This window comes from Ammospiza caudacuta, chromosome Z, assembly GCF_027887145.1.
Source record: "Ammospiza caudacuta isolate bAmmCau1 chromosome Z, bAmmCau1.pri, whole genome shotgun sequence".
In the NCBI taxonomy this organism is placed as follows: Eukaryota; Metazoa; Chordata; class Aves; order Passeriformes; family Passerellidae; genus Ammospiza; species Ammospiza caudacuta.
Window position 1 is genome coordinate 46,971,530 of NC_080632.1, and position 21,762 is coordinate 46,993,291.

General features: G+C 40.2%; 1 protein-coding gene across 1 annotated transcript; it reads right to left on the reverse strand.

Moving 5' to 3' along the window:
- Positions 1-18,311, reverse strand: SLC30A5 (solute carrier family 30 member 5). The gene is made up of 16 exons (XM_058823661.1): positions 18,075-18,311; positions 17,754-17,876; positions 15,298-15,364; positions 13,937-14,022; positions 12,492-12,579; positions 11,696-11,783; positions 10,014-10,090; positions 8,690-8,860; positions 7,771-8,059; positions 7,194-7,402; positions 6,037-6,194; positions 5,280-5,409; positions 4,664-4,889; positions 3,060-3,286; positions 1,073-1,201; positions 1-440 (listed from the first exon to the last, which is right to left on the reverse strand). Exons 1-16 carry the CDS (start codon positions 18,146-18,148, stop codon positions 270-272), a joined length of 2,313 nt encoding a protein of 770 aa, XP_058679644.1. The 5' UTR covers positions 18,149-18,311; the 3' UTR covers positions 1-269.
- Between the last annotated feature and the right edge of the window lie 3,451 nt (positions 18,312-21,762).

The window sequence follows — 21,762 nt, forward strand, 5'->3', positions numbered from 1 at the left end:
TGCGAGTTTCAAGACTTCTGTTTAATAAACACCAAGTATAGTACATAAGATTTCAACTATTTTCACATTTACAGCAAGTACTCAAGTCCTTCTTGTTTCCTTTATAAAAGCATCTCAATCCAATTAACAAAGATAGTACACTTACAAAAATTCAAATATATAGTACATTTGTTTCTGTACATGTATGTGCAAGATCTCCCCGCAAAAATACAAATATGGATTCAATTAGCTTGACCATTTACATCTCCTTTGGCAAATACAAATTTGTATCACATGATGTAAGTACCATCTTTGTAGTATTTCATGGATTCTAGCTGCTGCGTCATTGCAAGGACATCCTGAAATCCTGTACTGAGTCCAGACATGTGTTGAAAATAAGCTTCTTTCTCCACTTGGACAGTTAAGTTGTTTACACCAGCATCTTTCAGAATTGCTGTGACCTGAACAGAATGGTACAGTTAACATTAGTATTGCACTTCACATGTATCTCACAGTAACTTGCGGTATACTGGCTCTGCAATGCAGAAAATAAACCCCCATGTATCATTGTGAAGAATTCAATTCTTTGGAAAGCAAAGACTAGCTTTAGAGGGTATGGCTTTGCAACTTCTGCACACTTTTTCCTTAAAAAGATATATATTTCCTATGTACAACACTGAGGAGACTCTCAGTGTTGTGCATAGGAAATATATATCTTTTTAAGGAAAAGAAAAACCCATGGCAGATACGTAGTAGTATCCAGTTTTAGACACGCGATTAGCATACAGGTATCTCTACTGTTTATTCCCTGTTTTGCAGGCCTGTTTTAACACCTCCCCTTCTTTTCTCAGAGTAGATATAGTGCCACTGTCAGTCAGTGTTTTGGCAGATGTTCTAGCAAATAACTCTTTACACGACTAATTTCAAGCTAGCAAGAAAGGGGGCAGTACAGCATTAGAGACCAGCTCTGAGACAAAAATGAAGAGCTACAAGAAAAATCCTACATGTCAGACTGAAACTTCAGTCTGTGACCAAAAGGGAGAGGCTGAGTAGGAAATTAAGGAATTAAGAGTCTCAAGACCTTGCACTGTACCTGCTGTACAATTCTCTGTTCCATCACATCTGATACCACTTGCACATGTATTGTGCCTGCCACAACAGTTGCAGAGTGACACCAAAAATGAGGATCTCTGTAGGATATAACTCCCTCTATTTTTTGAATCTGCAAAGAAATTTCATTAGCAAAAATTAAGTAATTTTAACCTTGTACATGTCTATTGGTGGATAATATTTCACAAGGAAACAAAACTGTAGCACAGCAGCTTTCCAACTAAGCTATATTCAGAAATATCTTGTATTGAAAGGTTACTTTGCTACTTCTGTAAAATTCTAGAAGGTAAAAGTCAAATCAAAACTCCAGAAGAGCAATGCTAAATAGGATGAGGAAAAAAATCCCTTGATTTATGAACAGATCACAGGAACACAAATGGACAGGCTAATCGAGAATAGTGGTCCAGCATCTACTAGGGCACTGGTTACCTCACTGTTTAGAAGCTGTATTTAGTTATCACAGCTGAACTTTATTAAGACATAACTTCTTTTCCATAATACATTAATTTTTTTTAATTGATCTTTGTTCTGGGTTGGCTGTGATGGTTTTTCAGAGCAGCTGATAGGGTGCTGTATTTTAGATTCCTGCTTAAAACCATTTTGGTAACACACCAGTGATTTGGCTACTGCTGAACTGCTCCAGGCTATTTCTTTTCTATCACGCAGTTTCAAGGCTTTCTATCTTTCCCACTTTGCCGTTGCCCTGGCAGATAGGCTGGGGATGGGCAAGAAGCAGGGAGGTGACACAGCCAGGGCAGCTGTCCATGGTGTGTGACGGCACACCATGTAACACCTTGCTCAGCATTGAAAACTGGGGTAGAGGATGAAGGCAGGATTATGGCTTCCAAGATGGCTGTTGTTTGGGGACTGCTTTTTCTTTCTTTTTTCCACTGCTCTTCCTTCACCTGTTATATTGCTCCCAGGGTTTTTTTGCTTATACTCCCATCCCACTGCTGGTGGTGGTGGTAAAGGACGGGATTGAGCAAGTGGCTGTATGGATGCCTGGCTGCTAGACAGGGTCAACCTGCAGCAAACACACTGTCTTACTGTGATGTAATTTTTAAAATGCTTTTCCTATTATCTTTTAATCAACTGGTCTTTGATTGTTCTCAAGAAGTACTTTATTTCTCCCCAGTCTCTCAGAGTTACTGTCCTCCCTCATCAAAAAGGGAAACCACACTTTGCATGTCACTGTCCTTTCACTACATGAATCTCTCCCAGACAATTCCCATTTGTTCTTTTCTTTTTTCTTTATCTCATGCAGACAAAAACACATTTTGCCATCTGGTAATTGACAAGACACCATAAGAATAGTCCTCCTTGAAGCCTCTAGTTGATGGCATCCTCAAAGAACTTTTAACTCATTCTTTTACAGAGAGGAATTCTCCACACTGAGGTCCATATTACTATTCTGGGCAGGAACTTAAAATGAGGCAACAGCAAAGACTAGCTGCAGCCTCAAGGCAGATGCCATACTGCATCAGACAGGAAAAGAACAGTCTAGAATGAGAAAATAATTAGAAAAAACAGCTTAAGTTTTGCCATCCCACCTACTGTGAACCAGTATATCCTTCATGATATGGATAAAGCAGAAAACTTGAAATTACAAGCTTGTGATACAATCTGTACCCTGAATGTTTGTAACAAGTTTAAAAAGGATGCAGGTTTAGGGAACTGTGTATTACTTTCTTAGTACTACAGTGTGGTACATTTACCAAACTGTTACCATGCTTGTCTGAAATTATGGGCTAGCCATAAAACCAAAAAACACTGGAAGTCTTTTTTGCTGCAAACCAACTTTTATAGTTAGAACTAGTCATCCTGTCACCTCTCTGAAAAATAGATTTTAAACAACTTGAGACATGAAGTTGTCTAAGACAAGAGAAGCTGACTGATCTGCTTGATTTTAATAATCATTAAAAATAGTTACAGCCTTGTATGTTTGTATACAAAACCATTTATAATTGTACCTTTTCTAAAGCAGCATGCAGATCTTTCTCCTGTTCTGGAGGTATCCTCAACAAAAGCACCTGACAGGCATCTTTCAATAGAGGGATAACACTGAGAAAAATCAATGTAGCAATAAAGAGAGAGCAGAGCGGATCAGCTATGAGCCATCCAAATTGCTGAATAAATATTGTGGATACGATAACACCAACACTGCCAAGAGTGTCTGCTAACACATGCAGAAACACACCTAAAACCAAAACAAACAGAGTGATTAACAGATCTGTCTAAAATGTATGTATATATTCAATAGCAGAAACTTAGTAAGGCTTACTAAGTATCCTCAAGCTAAACAGAGTAGACTCTTTGCCTAACCTGGGACAAAATACACGAAATATTTAGCTCTTCTAATGTTTAATTGCAAATTATTGTAAAAAATGATTTTTAATCTATGGGCCAATGGTGTGGGCAGGCATCCACAGACTAAAGTATATGTGAATACGTGGGATTTGTACAATACAGCATAATCATTTACCTCTTTATATAAGGACTCATTGATCCCTAACAGAGAGTCAGAAGATCAGTGTACATTGCTTGCTAATGTGGACATACATGAATATACTGGCTGTTTTTTGTATGCCAATTCTACTCCAATTTTACAAGAGAATTGTTTTTGCGCTCCTACTATGAATCTTACACTTTCTATTGCTTTAACTGTGAGCTCATTCTCAATGTACACTCAACGGGCATAGAAAAATACTCTTCAACCACTGGTAAGATTAGTACTAGTTAGGCGTCAGGATTTTAAAGAATATTGAAACATGACTATATGCAGACTTAAAAAAATTACAGACATGATGAATATGAACAACCAGGATAATCTAGTTAAGACATAAAATAACATATGAAACATGAGACTGCTCACCATATTCTGACAAGCTTACACAGAAAACACCATTTTTAAAGAGTTTTTTTATAAGCTAGACAGCTGGTAAATAAATATTTTCTAACTACTAGGGAAAAAATTCTATGCTGAACTTTCACATACAGTGCCCATCTCAGTTAGCTTCATGATTTCATATTTCAAAGTTTTTCTTTACCACTTTATGTTCTGAATCACAATAATATAAAACAAATGCTATATTTTATATGCTACAAATCACAAAATAAGAACATATGCTATGCTGGTCTGTATTCGCCCTCCTGCTTCTTATCCCCTTCCCAGTATTTTTACAAACAGCTGTCACATGATTCCTAGAAACATGGTAATATCTTTATAGATAGAGACATTGTACCTTCATTTCCAGTTTGAACTTAGAAACAAGGACTTAAAACTCTTTGAGTATGGTTTACAGTGACCTTTTTTTTAATGTTAGTGAGTACTATGCATTACTGCTTTTTATTGTTCCTTAGGTATTACATACATATCCACAGAAATATCTCATGTTTCTTCAAGTTAAATTCATAAATGGTTTAAGCAATTCCTATATATGCATTTAATGACTGTAAGATCACTCCTCAAAAGCGTTTTTAGATTGAGACATAATACTGCATAGGTCTGATCCTGAAAATCTTCAGTCTCCTACAAATCATGAACATGCCTTACGATTCAACAGTCTGTACTTGCCTCTCATGTTGGTGTTCATGCCTCCTCCAGAAGACCCATGGGCATGTCCATGGCTATGGCCATGGTCGCTGTGGGAATGGCCGTGCCCATGGCTGTGGCTGTGGCCATGGTGAGAATGGCTGTGATCATGTGTGGGACAGCCTCCCCGAGAAGCGCCGTGCGAGTGCGCGTGGCTGAAGGCACAGATACCAACAAGGTTTACAATGAGCCCTCCAACAGACACCGGCTGTGAGAAGGAGAAAAGTCTTTAGCTCCACTGTATCCTCACAGGTATTCAAACTTATTTTCTACAACACGGTAGCCAAAACCACCATGCACTTAATTAAGGAAAACTGTGGAAGCCACAACTTCTCTGGGCAACCTGTTCCAGTGCCTTACCACCTCCTCAGTAAAGAATTTCCTCCTAATGTCGAATTAATTCCTAATATCTAATCTATACCTGCCCTGCTTCAGCTTGAGGCCATTTCCCCTTGTCCACTAAATGCCCTGGCAAAAAATTCCTCTCCAGCTCTCCTGAAGGCTCCCTTCAGGTAGTGGCAGGACTATCACCCTGGAGATGAAACATAAATGAACCATTAACTGCAAAACTACACTGAAACAGAAGGACAAAACTTACAGTTAGCATATTTGTATCTATGTCTGGAGGATCTACCAGTCTTGCCACTGATTCCATGAAGACAAAGAAAGCAATCACCATCAGAAAGAGGCCATTTATAAATCCAGAGAGAATTTCTACACGTCCATACCTGAAAGTAAGCACATATACATTTGAGAGTGAAGAATGGATACTCTGAACAAATGTCAAAGTTATAATAGATAAAGTTATAATTCTTTCAATACAGCATTAAGATTGCTGTGGTTTTTTTTCCTCAATGTCACATAATCATGTCTCAATTCCTGAGTTATTTTTTTCTGGTCAAGAGGTGGCCAGTTTCCAACTGTCCAAACTCCATTATAATAAAACAATGTAGAAGTATTCTCTTACATATACTGCCCATACAGGATTTCAAACTGCTAAACTGCTATGCAAACATATAAAGTTAAATTATTTCAGCTGAATATAAATCTTCATACAAACAAGGGTTTTTGACATAGATTTCTGTTTGACATAAATGTCTAGCATGAGGCAATTTCTGAAGAATATTCACAGTGATAAAAGTTTTACTTGTAGAGATAAATGAAAGTTACATTTCAGACACATTTTTTTGACAGGTAAGAAGAGAATAGCATGAGTATAAATGGAAGAGAAGAGACACAGCAAAAAACACACAGAAGCATGCATTACTAAAATATCCCATACATACCAAGACATTTTGAATATGAGCAAGGAGAGTTAAGTTTCAAACAGTCCTTAAAGAACCCAAGATACATACCCGTATGAAAATATGCGAGTTGCTTTCCACCTTGTCATCAGAGCTGCAAAAAGCCCCATCACTAATGCAGAACAATCAAAAAGCATGTGAAATCCATCAGAAATAAGACCAAGGCTATTGGTCCATACTCCATAAAAAAGCTCCACAAAAGTGAAAGCCTAAAACAAAACAGAGTTTAAATTTTTCCTTAAATATTAACTTGTGTATTAATGTTTTGGTAGATAGAAGGATATTCTTTTCATAGAACACTCAATATTTTTCAAAGGTATCGTTCTAAGTATTTCTAGACCATTTTTCCTCTCCTCCAATGAAATACATGATGCACTCCAAGTCTATAAAGACACATTTTTTAACCCACTCTCCTTACAGACTCACACATAAAAACCAACTCTTTACAGTAGTAAATTTTTTGTTTCAAATTTTGGACTGACATTCTGCAGACAAATTCTAAGCATTTTATATTAAAAATACAAGAGCTCTGATCTGATACATTATTAGTGTAAAAATAATGTCTATAAATCTGTTAATGCCAACATTTCTTCACTAGTAAGTTGACTGTTTAAATCTTAGGTATTGGCTCTGAGAAAGGTACACAAGGAAACATTTTTAATACATACATTTACCCTGTACATTTTACTATTATTAATCCATCTGCTCAAAGACTTTTTTCCAACTTTTCATATTCCATAATGGAATTCCTTACAGTTAACACAGATACTTCAAGTTTCTCCCCTTATTTTCCAGATCTTTGCAAATGAGGTTCTACCAGTTTTGCTTACTGCATCATCTTTTCCTATTCAAGAAAAAGAGAAGCTAAAAATAAAACTAACCTGCTCCAATACGGCACTAATCAATCCCACAACTTCTACTTTGTTGTCCTAATCCTTATCATTTTCACTGAGGCCTTATCAGTTTCACCTGCAGGCAACATTGATGTATCTCAACCTTAACATACCATCATACAAGTATTCAGTTACTGGTATAACTCTAACACACAGAACCAGTGCCGCACTGTGACAACAAATCAGTGACCATTACTTAAATTGCCCTGTCAAACGCCACAACCAATTATGGGAATCTTCTAAAGAATAACTCTTCTTTTTTCGTCATATATGCACTATTGTGATTGGGTTTGAAGAAAAAAACCATGCACTTACCAGATTTAGGCACAAGAAATAGAAGATCTGCCGAGAATCATACTCCTCAAGGATTTGTTTCAGTGACTCCTTAATAAACCGGGGCAATGACTGGGAGCTTTGCTGTAATGCATCACCCATGAAGTTATAGAGAGGAGTGCCTTCAGGGGAATAGCCAATAAGGGTACCCTTCTGCCCTTTCCTGGAGGGGGAGGACAGGATATTGGCAGCTGCAAGGAAAGTATTGAAGTTTTTGTTGCTGTTTCTAAGCTTCACAGCTATTTTATAATGTGTTTAATCAGCCATCAAAGTTTACATGAAATTTTCTGGCAGCAAATTGATTGCCAACTTCATCTTGAGGTTTATTACTGGATTTCACTGCTATGTAAAATTAGATCATTGCTTCCACAACAGATCACATTCCTTTTTTTTTTTTTTTTTTGTAGACAGACAATAGAAGAGCTAAAAGCTACAGGCTGCCTTATGCCAAAGAATCCATAAAAGCTTGTCCAAAAGAATTCCAAACACCTCAATTTTCTGATTGGCTTCCCAGTCACACAGACCACAGATTTACTATAGTTTAGACAAGAATACGTACATAAAACAAAGAAGACAGCACTCACTACCACCCCTCCAGAAAGAACATGCTCTGTGCTTTCATGGTGTGGTGGCTTGTTCATAGCTCGAAGCTGGTCTGTTATTGGATGCGTCCAAAAGTTTCCAAAAAGCAGAGCACTAATGAAAATAAGAAAGTATCCATATCGAGCACATGTGGAAGCTTCCATCTTCACAGAGCATATGGACTCCACGTAGAAATCCAGGATCACAACAAAGAAGATGACTGTTATGAAAGGCATGATGAGAGATGACCAAGACTCTACTTTACTCTGCAACAAAAAAAAATTTCAAACAGGACTGCCCACCAGAAGAGTGATTGTATTTATAGCATTAAATGCAGTTCACTTAAATTACATGTGTTTTCACTAATCCATAAAACATAAATACTTTTATATTTTCAATTTATCACATTAACATGTAATTCCAGATATAAAAAGATACATATCTAAAATGCACTGAAGCACTTAATTTTAAATACTTTTCTGTTCATAAAAGGAATTCTATATATAAAGCCATGGTTGCAATGGCCTACTCTCCCCATGCATGCAAGCATAAAGAGCATTTTTTAAAATGACAATAAATGATCTACTGCTCAGGGATAAAAGAGCACTGTTTTTATAAAGTCCTTAACGCTTGAGCAATGTTAGTAGATGAACCCAAGATATAGTATCTGAGCTAGAAGGATGAAACACATTTATCATACAAACAAGGAAATTAAAGTACCACACAGATAAAAAACAAATATATAAGAAAAGCATAATGGAAAATTTTCAAACAAAGCTTACTACAAAAATAAAGACAGCAACATTGGTAATTTCAAAGATATTTTAAAGAAAAGATTTAAATTACAATTCACAACCATTACAAAAAATTATTTACTTTTTTACTTATTATCTTACCTCTGTTGTCAGAGACAGAACAATAACCCATGGGCACAACAGAAGGACGGAAACAAGGTGGGACAAAGCTTGAAGACGCTTGGCTCCACCTACATCTACAGATAGTTTTCGGGATGCCATATGAAAACCAACCTTGCAACATAATGCCAGTACCAGAAGCAATACTCCACCCTGGAAACATAACAAGATTCTATTAGCATTTCTTAAGTACTAAAAACCTCACTCCAAACACAGTGACAGTTATAAGGAGGAAATACTAATGTGTTTTCCTTAACCTGGAAACAAAAGCCAAAACTAGGATATTTCCTGTAATTTTACTCTAGCTACAAACAGCAACATAGCATACCGAGTTGTGCCTTAGCACTATTCACAACAGCCTGAGTTGAATTTTAAAACTCTCAATAATGTGAATTGGCATACACCAGCAGCAAGATGGTAGAAAACAGCTTCTGAGGAACAAGAAAAATCATCCAAAGCTTTCCCATCTTCCATTATTAAAAGTGTGTTGAAAGCATACATAAACCCCCAAAGATTCACATCATCTTGTCCTCTAGAACCTTCAAGCCTTTTCATCCACTTACCTTTGAACACACCGTGTTTCTTCACAATATACTCTTTCAAAATTTTTCTTTAGATGAATTACAAGATACACAGGTTCTCATCTCCCTTAGATCACACTTGCCTTTCTGCACCATTAACCAGTCTTTCTAATATTTGATGTATTTTTATATGAATACATTTTCAGCTGCTCCATATTTTTTTCCTGTTTTAGTCCTCAATTAAACTACTTTAGCAAGACTAAGCTAACACAACTCAATCAGGCAGTTCAACCCTGTACAGTCAGATTACGATATTCAGCTATTCATACCACCAAATACAATGGGATTATCTTACTGAGAAGTATCAGAATCTGTGTCTTCAAATACAAGTATAATGTAAAGGAAAGACTGGGGAAAGCTAAAGATGCAGAAACAAAACACAGGTACCAAAAGTGAGTAAGAAGTGGTTGGTAGGCAAAGCATTATAAACACCAAGAACACTGATGACAGAATATTTCATGATAATTTTAATGAGACTTGTTAGGCTCTGCATTACAGCAAAGTCCTTATCAACTGATAAAGGCTGAATATTGTATGGTTTGGCTTGCTGTACGGAAGCTCCTTATACTCCAATCAGTGTGCAAAAATTACAGTGCTAGTTCAGTTCCAATATGGGGTAGGGATGTCCAACCTTTCGGTTTTGATTCAGGCTTGGATTAGCTCAGAGCTGGTGAAATTCTTACCTTGAAAACTTAGAAAAAGATTCTAAAATACATGTTATTTACCTTGTGATCTGCAACACCCAGAAAAGCAATGATTGTATACAGAACATGAGTAAGAGCACTGTCATGATGCCCCTCAGCTAAATAAAAAAATTAAGGAAGAATTTCTTTAGATTTTATTTTTTTTTTTAAGCAAGAACAGGCAAAGGTAGCAGAACACAGAAAGCAGAGGTAAGCAAACTGAGCTTTATGCTGTGCTGGCATGTGCAGGACAACTAGAGATCAGGCCCAGCCATCAGCATGGGTTTGTGAAAGGCAGGTTCTGACTGACCAGTCTGATCTGCTATGATGAAGTGACCTGCCTAGTGAATGAAGGAAAAGCTGCGGATGAATGGATGCCTTGGACATCATTTCCCACATGATCTTTCCAGAGAAACCAGTTGCTCTTGGCTTGGGCAGGTGCACTGTTCACTGGGTAAAAAACTGCCTGGATGGCCAGGCTCAGAGAGTGGTGGTGAGTGGAGTTACATCCAGCTGGTGTTCAGCCACCAGTGCTGCTCCCCAGGGCTCAGTACTGGGGCCAGTCCTGTTTAACATCTTCACCAGTGATCTCATGGAGGGCACCCTCAATCAGTTCACAGGTGACACCAAGCTGGGTGGGAGTGCTGATCTGCTGGAGGGCAGGGAGGCTCTGCAGAGGGATCTGGGCAGGCTGCATCATGGCTGAGGCCAATGGTGAGAGGTTCAACAAGGCCCAGTGCTGGGTCCTGCCCTTGGGTCACAACAGCCCCAGGCAGATTCCACAGGCTGGGGCAGAGTGGCTAGAAGTGGCTAGAAAGCTGCCCAGTGGAAAAGGACCTGGGAGTGGCTGAACATGAGCCAGGGCATGCCCAGTACGGCCAGCAGGAGCAGGACAGTAATTGTCTCCCTGTACTGGACATGGGTGAGGCCACACCTCAAATCCTGTGTTTAGTTTTGGGTCCCCAATTACAAGAAGACACTGTGATGCTGAGGTGTGTTCAGAGAAGGGCAGCAGAGCTGGGGAGCACTTACAAGGAGCAGCTGATGGAGGTGGGGGTGTTTAGTCTGGAGAAAAGGAGGCAGCTCAGGGCAGATCTTTCCACACTCTACAACTATCTGACAGCATGTTGAACCCAGATGGGGGTCAATTTTTTCTGACAGGACAAGAAGAGATAGCCTTAAGTTGTATCAGGTATTAGTATTAGTATTGAGTAGATTGAGTGTTAGGAAGAATTTCTTCAGACAGAATTATCAAGCATTGAAACAGGCTGCCCAAGGAAGTGGCTGAATGAACATCCTGCTGGCTTTTAAAATACATGGATGTAGCCCTTAGGGATATGATTTAGTGACAGGTTTGTCAGTGCTGGGTGAACAGCTGGACTTCATCATCTTAAGGTGCCTTCCAACCAAGGTCATTCCATGACTCACTCTGTATTGTGATTCTACTCACAGAAAACTTCAGTAAATTCATCAATAAGGTTCTAGAATAGACCATTTGCGTAATTCCATGTTTTTATTCTTCCTTTGGAAAGTTTACTTTCACGTTGTTTGTTTTTACTGCCCATCTATAGATGTACTACCTTTTGTCAGTACACTATGATGAGTTGATCAATTGAAAATTAACTTCAAAATCACTTCTAATTATAATTTAATTCAGTACACTCAATTTCACATTTTTCTGCTCCAGTACTAAGTCACTTGCTCTTTCACACAAGAAAGGATACGATGTTCTGCTATTTTAGCCATGAGGTCGTCATTATCAAAAAGTAGTAAGCAGATGATAGCTATGATGAAAAATGCAGCACCTCTTGTCTGTAAAATAAACCCAAACAAACAAACAATAAACAACCAAACAACAAAAAACCCCAAGTATTTCTAAACTGGTACAACAGATTACTGTAAAAAAATCTAAGAAATTGGTCCTCTCCTTCCCTGCTTCCTGATCAATGTAAGCATGCTCCAGTAAGAAAACCATTAAAGAAACTCCTATTGTTTTTGACCTTGACAATATAATTTCACACTTTTTCTGTTTTTCAAACTTACCAGATAACTCAGGACACATCACCACTGCAGCAAGCTAGATGCCGGTCTTATGAACTTTAAGTGTGATTACTTTCTTCATGGTGTCTTTCTGCCTGCCAGAATGCACTGCTACTTCAGCCTGATGATTTAATATTTCATAGCATCAATGAGCTACCAACAAGATCTACAAACTGTTGGATTTTGTCTTACGGGACCTAAAGGCTAAAGAACTATGCAAAGACTGTGAGAAAGAATTGCTCTGAAGTTCTTTTGTTGGGAAAGGACAGGAGGTAGCTATGAAATCCCAGCTCCCAGAGCTTTCACCACCCAGACTTAAACCACTGTGAGTAGTACATCTTACTATTTCACCACTAATTAAACTAAAAAATCACATTTTCTATGATGTGGATCCAAAACAAGGTTTGTTCCAGGTAAAGAAGTACTTGAATTTATAGGATTTAGTATGTTTTACATTTGGTAAAAGAGATTTTTAAATACCTTTGCTGGTCCTCCACCTGAGCTTGTGAACAAGACACTAAGGAGTGACAGAACAACCACATCACTGTGCTCAAACAGTAATAATGTCCTATTAAAAAACCAAATAAATACTCTATTTACAATGAGTTTACTTCAAAACCTTGATATAAACTATTTCAGTTAAAATTTGTGACCCAACAAACATCTATCCTATGATTACAACAGCAGGTTTAAAAATGCAAAAGAAAAAACATAAATCAATTTGCTTTCACTAGCAATAGATCTAGCTGCAGACAACTATACATGTTACAAAACAGGAACTTCCTAATTCAAGTAACAGATTATAATTATTCATTTATGGATAACTTTAAATGGTATTTTCTTCTAGCAACACAACAAGATACCAACTTGTTCAAGATGGAGTTCTTATTCCCACTACAATACCTCCTCTAAACTAGTTTCTGCTCCCAGAGAAAAAAAGATGTCCTGTCCTGTACTACTGTGTCCTGTTCATTGAGGTGCTGATGACCTAGTAGCTTATGCCACCTCAAAACTTAATTGCTGAAAATAAAACATTCTAGCTTCCATGCTACCTCCTTCAGACAGCAAAGGCTAACTACCAAGCTGTACTGACAGCTTTCCCTGAGCAGAACATGAAAGTAATTCTTGCCCTCAAGTCTACCAAATGCTTTTGCAACCCTCTCTACAGCAATACAACATGACTGGACCCATGTATCTGGTCCAGCATCCAGAAAGACCTAAGAGTATTAACTACATTAATATAATTAATCACAGTATTATTACTCTTAGGTATGCCTTCTCCTATGTAGATGATAAAAAATCACCTTCATAAAAGATATAATTTAAGGCTTTACTTTCCTCTCTAGATTGAAAGATGCTTTCCAACACATTAACCTTAATTTTTGAAAGTCTAGCTACTCTTTCATAGTTACTCAGCCATTAGTACTAACATACAGCACAAACGGTTACCCAATTTAAACACAGAGCACACAGCCAACCAGATAAAGAAGTACTCTGCAACAAGTGCAGAAATTGATTCTAGTCACCTGTCAAAGAATACCAGCAGCTACCATGAGCCATCAAGCCATGGACTCCAAACAGGTAAATAAACAGTTGGCATTACATTAATGAAAGCAGGGAAGTGACAAAAACTGCACCTTGATGTATCACTCACAACAAGTGTTTAAGCACTATCAAGAATTTCACTGGCATCTCATAAAAGAAGTAGTTCTTCTGGTAGAAGAAATTTACTAGTTCTACAGAAATTATATGTACTTCTTCCCAACCACTAAAGATGTCACATGAAAATTCATAAGGATTCAGTAAGTTTTTGTACATACATCAAATGGCTAGCAGCATTGTCTGACAGAAAAAAAAATCCCAAAGGAGCAAGACAGGGAAGGATCACAAAAGAGAACCAGTATTTACAGTAGATATGTATTTACCTCAGTGGTCCACATAGAGTAAGGCCAAAAAACCATAAGAGTGAAATGATACATCCAACAACAGCATGCTTAAAAATTTTGATCCACTGCAAAAGAAAGGTATTTCATTACAATTTTCTCCAGAGTTTCAAAATAAACACTCTATTACTAGCACTGTTTTAGTACGATAGCTGAAGAAACTGAGGGGAAAACATGTGCTTTGCAAGTTCCATAATTATAAAGTATGATTATTTTCTTGGATACTTTGCCAGGCAACTAAGATTTATGGGGCCATACTATGAACCAGAATTTTTTTATACCACAGTCCTAAATTCTGCAACATTGTCTGAGTTCTCTTCAACGAAAAAGCCTGAAAATTAGTTAAAAAAAATCAAGTCCATTTACCTCTTTTGTAATCTATTGTATATATCAGAAAAAGATAAACAGAGTAAGAACTAGATAAAATGTACAAATTGAGGCTAAGACTTTATGCCTACAAATATTTATGCATGTGTTATATTCTTTCTTCAGGAATTAGGCTGTAATTCAGATATTCAATACTTTATTAACTTCAGATGCAAGTTTAGAAAAAATTAATTCTGGAAATATGCTAAACAAGGGGAAGCACCTACAACAAATATAACATCTTCAAAATCCAAAATTTGAATTTTTTTAGCAAAAGTAAAACCATATATGGACAGATTTTTCTGAACTCAAATCAAAGATGACATTTATTACTGTTTACATGTTAAAATTCTGCCATATGCATCTAGTCATGAAAGCAGTTGACAAAAGGAACACTTTGAGGCTATCCTTCAGATTCTGTCTACTTACTGCACACACTAGATCAAGTTTTTGTGCACACAATTACATAAATCCAAGATGCATATGAAGCAGGTAAAGAAAATTTATTTCTTACAAATCAGCACGTTCCAACCTGGCTCTACTCCAAACTCCTTGGGATACTGCAAACTCACCAAGGTCTGATGAGCAGCTAGATTAGGCCCTCGTCACATGCAGATGGGACTCTTCTGTTCTGAGTGACAAGACTGGAGCATTTTGACATCCTGGCAGTCCAGAAATTGCCTGTCTAACTGTCCAGGTCGGCTAAGTAGACTGAGCTCTGTTTGAAAATCCACTCCCTACAGCTGATGCTGGCTTGGTGATAAAGACCAGCCTTTTCACTATACTCTCAAAAAGAAGCTGACAAAAGCTAAGAATGAATGTTTCAGCCCATAAGACTCTGAGTTAGTACTATACCTCTAGAACCCATAACCACATCTTCTAAGTGGAATAATATTTGTTCACCTTTCATTTCTGGCAAGAGCCATACTGCCAAGAATATTTACAAAGCTGCAAGTCACTCCTACATGTCAACTCACCTGACGCTTGGTTACCACTTTTCCAGACGAAAATGGTTTTTGAAACAAAACCATAAAAAAAGCAGACCTGTCAAAAGGAGAAAGTTTTGTGCATCAGTCAGCTTTTTATTCAAACCAGATCTAAACAACTAGGTTTCTCATATCTGGCCCAGTTTACAAGACAGCTTCTTCTACATTTTATCCATCAACAGGCCACACTGACAACAGTTACTGGTTTTATTTTCCCTGCTGCATTACCATCATCAGTTACCAGTACTACAGTGATGCCAAGTGAACTTCAGTTCTGGTCAACTTCAAGTGCCAGTTCTTGAGAGAATGGCTAATGCTAAGTTGACTTGTGATTTACAAAAATCAAAATAACCGATCTCAGAAGTTTTGAAGAGAAATAATACTCTGATTTTTATTAGCAAGATAGGTATACAAAAAGGCTTACTCATATATAGAATGCTGAATACACAGTCCTGTAGGAATAAAAGATACAGCACACAACTTCTTCAAGTGGGATCAAAAGTGATGGGCAAAAAAAACTATGGTGCTTGGGAACATGCAAGAAAGAAGTCCATAAATATGCTTCAATATGAAATAAAAAGAAAAAATGAAATTCCAAATGTTCCAACTCTGTCAAGTTTATTACATAAATGATCTTCCATATCTCATCAGATAAACACAAAGCAGAATTTTGTCTGCAAAGATTGTGTCGGTGTATTTGCTATCAGTTTTCACACCTCAGCCCTCAATCTGGGAAAAACAGCAGCTGAATCCCACAACAACTTCAGGAATACAAACTATAAGGAAGAAAGCTGATCTTCCACACTCTTGTTAACAAAATTTGGACATGCCTGAGTGTCCTAGTTTCAGCTTGAACTGAGATAAACTTTTCTCAGTATCTGCTACTCCAGTGCTACTGCTAGTGCAGTGCTGATTCAGTGTGAGTACAATGTTGATAACACAGTTTTGGCCGCTCCTTAGTGATGCTTATCCAAAGTCAAGGACTTTTCGGTTTCCCATGCTCTGGCAGCAAGCAGGTGCAGCAAGCTAGGAGGCAGCATGACTAGGAGACCTGGCTTGAACAGGCCAAAGGGATGTTCCATGCCATAAATACCATTTACTCATACAAAAACTGGAGGAAGTATGCACATGGGGTCTGACTGTGGTTTGGGCTTGGGCCAGGTATCACCATTGTGTGTTGAGCAGATGCACACCGTGCATAATTTTTTTATTACTTTATTTTGCTTATTAACTTATTAATAATTTATTAGCTTATTAATTTCAATTATTAAACTCTCCTTATTGCAACTTGCGAGCTTTACTTTTTGTTTTCTTCCTTACTGTCCTCCCCAGCCCCCTGGGGTGGGGGAAGGTGAGAGTACATTTGTGTGATGGTGGATTGCCTGCTGGAGCAACAGTCACACCATCACCAACAGCACTGTCAGAAAAGGCCCAACTTTGAAGCTAGAAAAACACTGATGTTTCTTGAGGGCAGAAAGGCCTTACAGAGACATGTGGAAAGACTAGAAAGCTGGACAACTGCCAATGATATGGAACAAAAGAGTGCTGATTCTCCACATGTGGTGGGGTAACCCTGCTTGTATGCATAAAGCAGGGAACAAAAGGATGGACGGCAACCCTACAGAAAGAAATCTGGAGGTCTGGGTTGATGGAAAATTGACTATGGGTCAACAAAAAGGGTCAGCTGTATGCTGGGGGGCATTTACATTCAAGCACAGCATCATCAGCTGCTCAAGGAAGGTGACTGTCCTGCTCTGCAATGCACTGATGGGACCCCAGCCAGGTCCTGTGTGCAGTTTTGGGTGCCTCTGTATCAGAAGGACATCAAACAGTTAGAGCACATCTGGGGGAGGCAGCCAAGATGGTGTAAGGTCTCAAGAGCAAGAGTAGTGTCTGAGGTTGCTTGGTTTGCTCAGCTTAGAGAAGGCTGAGGGGTGGCCCATGGCCCCTTCTTCACTGGAGGGACAGGGGAGGAGATGTTGATCTCCAGTGACCAGTGACAGGGCATGAGAGGGAATGACACTGCATCAGGGTAAATTCACACTGTACATTACGGAAAGGTTCTTCACTAAGAGAGTGGCCAGCCACTGTAACTGGCTCCCCAGGAGTGTCACAGCTCCAAATCTGTCAGAGCTCAAGGAGTATCAGGAGAACATTCCTGATCCTATGTTTCAGTTTCAGGTGGTTGTGTGAGGAGCACAGAGTTGGACTCAATGGACCTTATGGATCATTTCCAACTTGAGACATTGCAAGACACTGAAATTACAGTGAACAGAAATGTGAAGCAAAAACACTGCTATGAACAGAGCACTTCCTGGACTCATTATTATGCCTTTTCCTCTTCGAGTAAATGATAACAACATAATGCAGGTTATAACCTTGACTCTGTCAAAGAACACCCAAAGAATTACACGTGGGGCACTAGGCTCCACCCTCTGCACACTCACCCCAGCTGCACTACGAAGATAAACTGCACGAGGTGGACCACTTTCAGAAGATCATAGGATTCAAACAGCCCCACGGCTTTCAAAACCTTGGCGAAGCAGAGCAGCACGATGTATCGAGTCAGCCTGTGGAAGGAGAGAGGCCGGTTCGCACCTGCCACGCCGCCGCCCGGGCCCGGCCCGGCCCCGACGCCTCAGCGAAGGCGGCCGGCTGCCCGCCGCCGGGAGGGCGGGGGGCGATGCCCGCCGCCCCCCTGAAGAAGGGACGGCGACGGGCCGCCCGCCGGAGCCAGCAGAGCGGCCGCTCCCCCCCGCCGCCGTTACCGGGCGCTGGGCACATCCACAGGCCCCAGCGCGCCGCCGCCGGCCAGGGCCTGCCCGCCGTACGGCTGCTCCATGGCGGGACGGAGGGAGGCAGCTCCAGCAGGGAACGGCTGCGAGCGCTCAGGAGGAGCTCAGGCGCGGCCCGCCTGCCCTGCGCCGGGAGCACCGCATCGCCCGCGGGCAGTGCGGCGAGGCGGGAACGGGGGGAACGGGACAGGAGCCGGGGACGGGGAACGGGAAATAGGTGAGGCAGAGCTCCCGCCAGCGCGCGTGCGCGGGAGCAATGCGCAGGCGCCGTCCGGCGGGGCCGGGGCCGTGTGGGGAGCGGCTCCCTCCCCTCGGGGCGGGGCGCGGGGCGGTGATAGAGGATTTTTTTTTCTTTTTTTTTTTATGCAAATCGGTTTGTGTTATTATGGCGCAGAGCTCTGCGCTAGTATCAAGCATCAGGAGACAGTTTCCCTGTCAAACGCTTCAAATGCCCAGTTGAAACAGATGGGAAAATTGAGGCGGAAGATGGGAAATGTCCATGTTGTGAGCTAACTGCTCTCTTCAGCCGTGTCGCAAGCCCTCTCGGTGTTGGTTCCCAACACATGATTTTGGTACACAGTTCAGCACTGAGGCAGGAAAAAGAAGTCAAGAATGTACTGAATTAGCTCAGCAATGGTCAGCTGCATATTGAATTTCTTTGAAAAAGACTTGGATAGATTTTAACCAGCAAGGGATAGAGATATAGGAGAACAGGGGGGTATCACTGCTGGCAAATGAAATTTTCAGAACTCACTGGTCAAAAATCAAAAGTTTTAAAAATTTATTTACAGATTTTCAAATTATTTCCAGTACAGGTGAAGACCTCAGCATGGCAAGCATAAGACTATTAAAATGCCGTCTCTCTGTTCCAGCTGTCTTGTGCGGACCCCTTCAAAGTTTAATCCACTGGTCTGGTCTCCTGTCAAATATACCCTCATTTAACAACTTGGAAATCCTGATTCTCATGGATCCACCACACGATGTCGATAAGGTTTGTAAGCAGGGGAGGGGTGAAAAGACGTGTAGCTCGGTGCAGAGTGCGCCGTGTCCGGGAGATGGAGGTGTTGGCCAGCCGCGCCCCGGAGCGGCCGCGAACGAGAGGCGGCGGCGCTGCACGGTCCGGGAGCCGCGCACGGAGAGCAGGGGCTGTGGAACCGTGCACAGGGTAAGAATCACCCTCTGGGTCACAAACATGAGGAGAAGAGGAGAGAAAAAGGCTAGTAAGGCACAGGGGAGCGCTTTCTGGGACCAAAACGGGGAAACACAAAAAGAAAGGTATGAGTTAAATGACAGCATTGCAAAGCCCGGAGGATGCAGGTATGCATCCACAATGCTTTTTCAGGGTGGGTGTATGTGGCATACTGAGGCAGGCTGCTGCCCGTCAGTGGCTCTCCCCCTCAGACAGATGGTATTACAGTTGCCAGCCTGCCAGTTCACTTCGCTGGTCACCACTGAGTGCCTCCCCAACATGTGTCTCAAGCACCTGTGCCAGGTGTCATCCTCTTGGGGGCTGGAGATCCCAGGCTGGAGGGGTGGCATGGCATCCCTGCCTAGGGTCTGCACCCCAGCAGGACCCCTGGCTCAAAGGAAACTCCTGGAAGGACATGTGTCCTGCCACTTAAGCGGTCCTGTCTCACCTGTATCTACATAAAACATACATAGGGCATGAACTTAGACCAGGGTGTAATCTTGACATACTAGAAATCCACTCCTGGCTTGTCAGCCTGTTGCAATTGTACTTGATTTGGCCAAGACGTGTCTTGGCATCAGCATGTGAACTCTATTATGTGTGAAAACACATAATAACTTCACTAGTTTTGAAAATACACGTTACTAGGTCCTGCCAGGGCTTATCAGATGTGCATATTCATACATTCTAGTGGAGCACCATTGCACACACAGATGGTTACTATCCTGTTGCAAAGATGGGGTCAGGTACCTAAAAAAGAAAATTGCAGTATTAAAAACCACACAGTGAAACTGGTCTGGGTTGTTCAAGGGAATGGTGAAAATAATGACTACTAGTGAGAGCAAAGTTGGTGTCTACAGGAACAGCTGAAGGAGAGAGAAGCTGAAGTCCCAGAACGAATAGCCCTAAACCCCCAGACTTCATGACTGAAAAGGAAGATGTGCAGAGTATGAGGGTCTTGGATAGAATTTGAAAGGACTCTTATTTAAACCATGCAAAACATGCAGAAAAGGTCCGAAATCAAAACATAATGTATATGTATGTATCACAAAAGATCTGTTGTTTCATTTTGTTCTAAATGTGTACTAAACTGTGGTTTCTCTTTGCTTGAATGTTGTGTACTCCTGAAGACTTAAATTGTGAAATCAGAGTATCGAAAAGGTTAGAAATCTGTGGAAAAGAGTAGTTGAAGTGGTCCTAAGGGGTCTGTGTTTCTCCTCAGTGAGAATACGATGTGGTAAGAAGGAGAACACAGGTGTAACAAATGTCCCTGTGAAATGATAAATCTGGTTGTTACTGCAACCTAGTGAGACCAGGGAAAATTTGGAAGGAAAAGACTCAGAGAAATTTGGGAGGATAAATTTTTGCATTTTCTCCACTAAATGAGATCTTGGAGCAAAAATCCAAGGAAGCAAAAATGTCCGCTTTTTAATCCATGTACTTCTTTTTGTTATTTCAGGATTACAGTTAGCTATAGTAGATTAGGGGAAAAAAAATTCCTGTGAAAACAAAACTTGTGCTCAATGAAGAACTGCAGTCATTTCAAGTTTGGACTTTTGTTCTGTAAAGAAACATCAAGCATTTTTGCTTTGCACTGAAAGAAAGGATGTCTTCATTTGCCGCCAAATGCAGGAACAGTTTTCTGGAGATTGCTCTGGACTTAAGTCTATGGAGAGGCACACTCAGGACAGTGGCAAATGTCCTGGTGAGGGAGCTCTGGTAGAGCAGTGCATCCAATGGGCATTTATTTCAAGTTGTGCTTTTATGAAGAGATTTGTTTGGGAAATATCTTAATTGCCTTGTGTTTATTGAGTAATGGTGACACAGATACCTGTTCCAGGAAAAACTCACTGGGATTAACTGAGTAATTGGAATGGCAGAAAATATCTTTTAGACTCGGGTTAGGAGGACAGTGACTTTGCTAAGACTTCTGCTCTTCCTCCTTTTGATTCTAATGCAAGCTGTGGTCCTTCATTGTTCAGCTAGCAGAGAACATCTAAGTAGAGAGTGGTATTATTGGGAAATGCACAGATATCCATTGTTCCTGTCATCATGCTAAAGCAACACACATAATTTTGCAAGAAATTTCAGACAGTTGGTGTCTGAGGAAGTGAGGAAAGGAGACCAGCTATCTCTGAAATAACATTGTGACTTGGATTGCTGTGAATCTCCATCTCTTCTTGTGCTACTGCTATTGTATATATATCAATGCATCACTATGCAAACTAGTGAAATTACAGTGATAGAAGAGAAATAGAAGAGAAAGTAAAAAAAAATCCTTTGGTGTAGCAATTCAGAGAAAATGACGTAGCAAGAAAGCCTAATTGTGATTTTAAAGTGTCATTTTTCTGTAATAAAGCTCCAATATTAACTATGTAGCAGGCATGAAAAGGGAAAAAGTGGCTGGTAGAAAAACAGAAGTGCCTGAAAATCAGCGTCACTTTAGAGACTTTTGTGATTTCCTGTAATGTG

Excerpts from the sequence above, each read along its gene's own strand:
- SLC30A5 (XM_058823661.1), bottom strand. The coding sequence starts at position 18,148 with ATGGAGCAGCCGTACGGCGGGCAGGCCCTGGCCGGCGGCGGCGCGCTG. Across the intron at positions 3,287-4,663 it reads CATGAACACCAACATGAGAG|GTGTGTTTCTGCATGTGTTA; the intron begins GCAAGTACAGAC and ends TTTTGGTTTTAG. Across the intron at positions 1,202-3,059 it reads TGCATGCTGCTTTAGAAAAG|ATTCAAAAAATAGAGGGAGT; the intron begins GTACAATTATAA and ends ATTTCTTTGCAG.